The sequence below is a fragment of the Herpailurus yagouaroundi genome, unplaced genomic scaffold, assembly GCF_014898765.1.
Source record: "Herpailurus yagouaroundi ecotype Mexico unplaced genomic scaffold, PumYag 251, whole genome shotgun sequence".
NCBI lineage: Eukaryota > Metazoa > Chordata > Mammalia > Carnivora > Felidae > Herpailurus > Herpailurus yagouaroundi.
In genome coordinates this window covers 340,024-347,739 of record NW_024412468.1, presented here as the reverse complement: position 1 = coordinate 347,739, position 7,716 = coordinate 340,024, and the positions used below count along the sequence as shown (strand labels likewise).

Genomic DNA, 7,716 nt, shown 5'->3' with positions numbered 1-7,716 from the left:
TCTCAAAAAAAAATCTACTTGTGATTTTTGACAATGTCCCACCAATGGTATGTGAAATTGTATCGGTATACATAACACATAATTTTGTTAAAGACGAGGTGTTCACTCTAAGGAGGGCTTACAAATACAAACGTCCCTAGCAAGTGCTGGCTGCCATTGGCTGTGTCCCAGTCCCACAAGGGAAGAGGCTGAGCTGTGAAGAGTATCAGAAAGTCTGCAGATGTGACGAGAGCCCACAGTCCTCCGGTTTAGAGATTCCTCGGCAGTGAAGAGGCTGCTGCTTCTCATTCCCAAACAGGGAACCGTGACGTTGTGACATTACTGAACCCACAGAGATGTCTAACTGTGTCGTATACAATCACGGGTCAAATCCCAGGTGTGTACATCCCTGATGGATTTAGGGGGGGCAGGAGTGAGGGGTGAGGGGCTCCTCAACCGAAGCCTGAGGACTGCAGGGCTCTGCTCTTGGGAGGAGAGCGAGGAAGGAAGGGGGCAGGAGACAATGGAATGAAATGTGGCCGAAATAAGAAACGCAGCCCCCAAAAACATGTGTGTGATTACTGGCCCGTGAAGCTGATCGGAATCAAATGGGAAGACGTTTTCTGAATTTTGAGACGCGAGTTCTGCCAAAGGACCCATGAGCCACAGTAATGCTGGGACTTTCAATCCCGTCCTCTTTGCACGCCCTCCAGGGACACAGTGGTTTGGGTGGGTGGCCTTAGCACAATTCTCATTATATATATTACATTTAATACACCCAGATGTAAATCTTTGATTTTATTAGTCAGTTCTTTTGGTGAATCCTTAGAATGGCATTCTCCACCTGAAGATTAAACATTAAAAAAGAAGTTCACCTGAATCTAGAGGTTTTACGGTTTTTAAAATTTAATGCATCCCATTATTTATATTCTTTTTTAAAATTCTATTTATTTACTTACAGAGAGAGCAAGCACGAGCAGGGGAGGAGCAGAGAGAGGCGGGGAGAGAGAGAATCCCAAGCAGGCTCTGCGCTGTTAGCACAGAGTCTGACGTGGGGCTTGAAATCATCAACTGCGAGATCATGACCTGACCCGAGATCAAGACTTGGACGCTCAACAAGTGAGTCTCCCAGGCACCCCTGGATCCCATTTCTTTTACGGCAGAGATGGAGACAGAAATTTCTTTAATTCAATATGGATTCATTTCCCCCAGTGAGTTAAGATAGGTTCTACATCATACTATAAAATCTTTTGTATCCTGAAGTCTTTGACTGAACTTTCTATTCTAGTCTTTTAATGTTTCTATTTCGTGAATACCAAGCTATTTATTGTGGCTTTACTAAATCATTTAATGTTTTATACAGCAAGTTCCTTTCATTGCTTTTTAAAAATGAATTTACTTGCTTTTGTCACATTTATTCTTAGAAAAAATAAATGAGAGAAAACCCATCCACAGAAGGGAAATACTGAAAATACTACATCCTAAAGTCATCTACAAACTTAATTCCAGTCTCATCCAAGTATCAGTAAAATGTATAATTTATGTACACTTTGACTCATGTTTTTTTAAAGCTTTACAATTTTCTTTACATAGGTTTTGTAATTCTTGGTTAAATTTATTTCTATTTATTTTATATTTTGTAGCCTTTACTATGTTTTCACTGGCTATTGCTAGCATTAGGAAAACCACTGAATTTTTTGTTTTCCTTTATTCTCTAACATTGTTCCAAACACATTTCTTATTTCTCAGTTTTAATAGTTTTCAGTTAAAAATCTTAATTTTTTTAACAATTACATCATCTGTCAACTAATAGGTTTATATTCGTCTTAAAACCTTTTATCTTATTTATTTATCACATTATATTTATCATATTGTAGAAGTTCCTAGTTAATGAGTAACAGTAATGTACAGTCAGATCTTTATCTTATTCCTTATGTTGATGGGAGCATCTCTAGTATATCTTCCTGTTGGTTTTATCTGAAATAGGTATTCTTCACCATGGTAATGATGTGTCTGTTACTCTTAGTGTACAAAGTTTTTTATTTTAAACATACATTAGGAGTAGATATTAGAATTTTATCAACTGTAAATTTTGGATCCATGAAAATGATTTTTAAATTTTGTACTTTTTCTTAAAGGATTTTAGCGTTTTGTTTGTTTTTTTAGTGTTTCTTTAATTTACCACAGTTGGCATCCATTAACTTTAGCATACACTTAGCATATGTAGAAAATTGAGGTCCAGGCTGTATTTGAATACTTCCAGCGATAGGAAAATAACTACCTGTAAAGGAGCTCCATACGTTCTTTTTTTTTTTTTTTTTTTTAACGTTTTATTTATTTTTGAGACAGAGAGAGACAGAGCATGAACGGGGGAGGGGCAGAGAGAGAGGGAGACACAGAATCGGAAACAGGCTCCAGGCTCTGCGCCATCAGCCCAGAGCCCGACGCGGGGCTCGAACTCACGGACCGCGAGATCGTGACCTGGCTGAAATCGGACGCTTAACCGACTGCGCCACCCAGGCGCCCCCATACGTTCTTAATACATCCTTATTTACAGAACCTGGGTGACACTGACCCATAAATCAGCAGTCTTCTCAACAGTCTCCTGACTACAAACCACTCCTCTGTTACCTGGCTCATATTTTCAAATTTTGGTGCCAAATATATTACACGATGTCCTTGTTCAATAGTTTACTGAAAGCATTCCAAAAATTCTACCAAAGAAAAGTTAATTTAGTCCAACATGACTTGTTCTAAGTGAAACCATGGTAATCACAAGTGCTTACAAAATACCCATTGGGGACACCTGGCTGACTCCTGATCTTGGGTCATGTCATGATCTACAGTCACGGGATCAAGCCCAGAATCAGGCTCTGTGCTGACAGTGCAGAGCCTGCTTGGGATTCTCTCTCTCTCCCTCTGTCTCTGTCCCCTGCCACCTCCTGTACGCTCTCTCTTTTGCTTTAAAAATAAGTAAACACTAAAGAAAAAAACTTCATCCTTTATTTTAAAAAAATACCATATGGGGCACCTGAGTGGCTCAGTCGGTTAAGCCTCCGACTTCGGCTCAGGTCATGATCTCATGGTTTGTGAGTTCAAGCCCCACACTGGGCTTGCTGCTGTCAGTGTGGAGCCTGCTTGAGATACTCTGTCCCCCTCTCTCTCTCTCTGCCCTTCCCTCTCTCTGTCTCTCTTTCTCTCTCAAAAATAAACATAAAAAAATGCCTATATAGTAATGTTAGGATTCTGGACATCTATGTTAAGCTCAAATTAAAGCAAAAAAAAAAAAACCAAACAGGTTGCTAATATTTCATATGTTCCTAACATTAATAAAGTTTTAGCTGTAGCAGGGATATTAATTTTTTTAAATGTTTATTTTTGAGCTACAGAGAGAGACATGACATGAGTGGGGGAGGGCAGAGAGCGAGGGAAACACAGAATCCGAAGCAGGCTCCAGGCTCTGAGCTGTCAGCACAGAGCCCCACGCAGGGCTCAAACTCACAGACCGCGAGATCATGACCTGAGCCAAAGTCGGGCACTCAACCACCCAGGCACCCCTGCAGCAGAGATATTAAATGTAGTTATTATAATCCGTTACTTTAAAAATTAAGATACAGAGGTTCAGAGGTGTAGCACCTGTAATTATTTCACTCAAATGTTAATTTACATAAGGCCTTCACTGATAGAAGATCAGGCGTTTTGAAGTTTGTAGGGTGTTTTTGTTTTTCCCTCTGTGGATTCTACACAAGTTAGGAGTCAGAACTCAGGGTCTGCATACCTTAAATTATCCAGATGAATTGCTGACTCAACCATTACTTGTAGCAGTTGGCCAGCTAACCCCAAACTGCATTTCCCAGCAAAGCTCTGTGTCAGTGGCTTCCTCTCAGCCCCAGCACCTCATAATCTGCAGCCGCCCCAAGTCTTCCATGTGACCCCTTCCTAGCTTCTTCTCGAGTCATTAAGCATCTCATAATGTTTTCTCAGCCTTTTGTCCCTGATGCCAGAGGCAATTCTGTTTTCTTTCCCTTTGGGCTCTTAGCCTGTGACCCTCTAGACGGCAACCCTTTTCTTATTCATTTTGCCTCCAGTGACTTGTCAAAATACTGTTATAATAATTATGCCAGATTTTAAAAAGTTAATCAATAATCAAACAGTGCAGATGTATGCAATGAGTTGACAGTCCTTTCTTAATGCATCCCTCCTGCCCCCATAGAGGTACAAGGCCCACCTTCATCCCCGTATCTTGGAGTTACAACTGAATGTTCTGTTTTATCTCCGTATCATCAACATACTACATAAACACGTGAAATTACATGATACTTTTTAACTCTGTGAGAATCCTAAATTCTTCACTCATCCGACAGGTTTTCACTTTGAGAACTATCGTTTTTCATTCACCCAATTTTCTTCACTGGTCTAGATCTACTCAACACTGCTGCACTTGATTAAAACATGTTAATTAGCTGAGAAGTTGTCTTGTCTTCTTGTTCCACCATGTTTTTTAATGTAATTGAAGAGACAAAACTTCATAGGTAACCATACACACAGAAAGAGATAGATGAGCCCGCAGTAATCATATATCCATTTGCTGATAAATAAATGAAGCAGAAGGAGATCAAACATCTTCTCTGCAATCACAAACTTTCAGTTAGGGGATTGGTTAAAATAATAACACATGCTATCAGACTACTAATGTTAACTTCTTCCTAGTCCCTCGTGAAGCCCTTCAGAACCTCCCAATCCTGTGTGCACTGCCTTTCTCCACCTGTGAAGATGGGGATTTACTGGTCCAGTAGTCAGTGTTTGTCAAATAGTAGGGAAAAGCATGTCTGTGTTGCAAAACAATAAGCTGATGTCACATTGTAAGTTTAGGGTAATAATTTTTTCAGTGTGAAGGTTGGTACCTGAGAATGAAAAACAGTGTGATGAGAAAAGGCACAAACAGCTCAACTAACTGTGACAGCAAAGTAAATCTGTCCCTTTTTTTTTTTTTAAGTTAAAGACTAGTACTTCAACTACCGACATCAGTCTTCTCCAACTTTGTTTTGACTCACAGACTTTGAGGGTTGAAAACATGGGAATATTACTTCCCCCACTAAATTGTTTCCCACCCTTGATGTTTCTAAGCAGACTACCTTGGCGCTATTTAAATTAAACGTTTATTGGGGCGCCTGGGTGGCGCAGTGGGTTAAGCGTCCGACTTCAGCCAGGTCACGATCTCGCGGTCCGTGAGTTCGAGCCCCGCGTCAGGCTCTGGGCTGATGGCTCGGAGCCTGGAGCCTGTTTCCGATTCTGTGTCTCCCTCTCTCTCTGCCCCTCCCCCATTCATGTTCTGTCTCTCTCTGTCCCAAAAATAAATAAACGTTGAAAAAAAATTAAACATTTATTAACTAATTCATTCAAGTATCAAAGCTGTTGAATTCTTTTTTTTTAAATTTTTTGTTTTTTCAACGTTTACTTATTTTTGGGACAGAGAGAGACAGAGCATGAACGGGGGAGGGGCAGAGAGAGAGGGAGACACAGAATCGGAAGCAGGCTCCAGGCTCTGAGCCATCAGCCCAGAGCCTGACGCGGGGCTCGAACTCACGGAGCGCGAGATCGTGACCTGGCTGAAGTCGGACGCTTAACCCACTGCGCCACCCAGGCACCCCTCAAAGCTGTTGAATTCTTACAGATAGTATTCACCATAAACAAACACATTTCAAGCAGAGTGTCTTATTGCTATGTATAATCACCAGAAAACAATAAAAATTTTAAATCATGGCTCCAGATGTTGAGAGATCAAAAAGAGATTCTTAAATCAGGAACAATACACTTCAGAATGACAGAGGTTAGTTTTTCTGGGTAAAGGTGCTTTTAGTGGTCAAGAATGGTTTCTTATTTTCTTGGTCTACACTTTGTCTGTCCGTCCATCCATCCATCCCACATACCTGTGCCAAACACAGGCTGAGGCCCTCGAGAGACACTGCTTCCCAGCCTCTCTGAGCTTTAGTTCCTAGTGTGCTGGCAGAGTCAGATATTCTTAATTTGTTATCTTTCCCCCTCGATCAAGTTGATTGCTTTTGCTCACGCTTCCAATATGCACTGCATTGCTTACCTGTTTGTGGGAAGCGAAGGTACCTTTCCTCTGGAATTTCAGACAGTCTGGCTGTCTTCAATCCAATTGTAATGGGCTTCTGATTTTCTCAAGTCCGGCTCCTCCCCAGGTCTCTTCACCTAACTGGCACCTCCTCTAAGAGGTCTCCTTTAACCACCTAACCTGAAATAGTCCCAGTTAGTATCACACCAACCTTATTTTCACTGTAGGCTTTGTCTGGTACTTTTCATTTGCCTGTTTACTCTGTGTCCTTTTCTTCCATGAAAGCTCTTTGAAGGCAGATAGGGCCCTTATCAGGCAAATTTACCTCTGAATCCTAAAATGGTGCTTGACACACAGCTGCCATTGATTAAATACTCATTGAATGAATGAGTGGATGGATTCCTAATTGACTACTGTTTCAACTACTACAGATATGGATTCATCCTTACTGAGAAGCTTTCTCACATCTGTGAAGACTAAATCAGCATTTAAAACTCAGTCTTAACATTAAAAACAGTTTAGAAATGTGGGGAACATCTGGCAGAGAAATAATTTCAGCATTTGCAGTGATGGAAGGAAAGGTTTCCTCTGAAGTAAGCAGCTTGTTGTCCTCTTTATCGTATCATCAGAAAATGCCTGCCTATTTTTGTTGGTTTGCTCAGGAACTGTGCACATCTGGTGTTGGGAACATGGAACGTTGTTCATTTTAAAGTAAAGCGTTGCAGTATCTCCAGGGGTTGGGAATAGGAGAGAAAATGCTTTAAGAAAATGAAGACAATCTGGAGAAAGGAGAGGGTCTTGTCCTCTAAAAAAAAAAAAGTTCCTTTGGTTCTACAAGAAACTTACCTAAAGGAACTTCTAGAAAGTTGTCAATATGTATGATTTCTAAATAAGCGGACTTTTAGGGGGGAGAAAGAGAAAGGAAGGAAGGAAGGAAAGAAAAAAAAAGAGAAAAACAAGGAAAGAAAGAAAAAGTCGAAGAAAGAAAGAAGGAAGGGGGAAAGAAGAGACGGAAGGAAGGAAAGGGAAGGGAAAGAGGGAGAGAGGAACGAATGAAGGCGGGAAGAAGGAGGGAATGAAGGAGGGAGGGAGGAACGAATGAAGGAAAGCAGGCGGCAGGAGCACGCGGCTGTCCCGCCCCAACCCTCTCCGAGAGCCGGGTTCGATCCCTTTAAAGGAGGGGGCGGCCGGGAGGACGCGGGCGCAGGGCGGGCGTCCGGTCGGCATGGTAACTCGTGGGTCGGGCCCCGCGCCCGCCTCTGCTCGCTCCGCCCCCCCACCTCCCGCCCCCCCCCACCGCGGGGGCCCCCTCTCCGGCCGCGCTCCGGGCGGGGCCCCCGCTGCGCCCCCAGTGCTGACTCGCCCCCAGGCCGGCCTGGAGCCGCTGGCGGAGCTCGGAGCCGCGCAGCCCGCACGCCCCCCCTGCACTTGGTCCCCGCGGCGCCCCGGCCAGCGGGTCCCGGGCCGGCCATGAACCGGAGCCCCGCGTTCGCGCCCCGGAGGGCCGGGTCTCCCCGGAGGGCGGCTGGGGTCGGTGCACGGCGCCAGGAGAGCCGGGACTACCTGCTGCTGGACGCGGGGCCGGGGGACGGCGGCGAGGCTCAGCCCCCGCGGCCGGAGCCGGGTTACCACCGCTGCGGGTGAGTGCTGGGGGGGGG

General features: G+C 43.7%; 1 protein-coding gene across 2 annotated transcripts in view; it reads left to right on the top strand.

The window, feature by feature from the left end:
• The first annotated feature begins 7,360 nt into the window (after window positions 1-7,360).
• Window positions 7,361-7,716, top strand: part of TRPC6 (transient receptor potential cation channel subfamily C member 6) — a 137,787-nt gene continuing 137,431 nt past the window's right edge. For both annotated transcript variants that reach the window (XM_040460838.1, XM_040460836.1), the window contains exon 1: window positions 7,361-7,698. In XM_040460838.1, coding sequence (XP_040316772.1) covers window positions 7,529-7,698 — 170 coding nt within the window. In that variant the 5' untranslated portion in view covers window positions 7,361-7,528. The remainder of the gene's footprint in view (window positions 7,699-7,716) is intronic.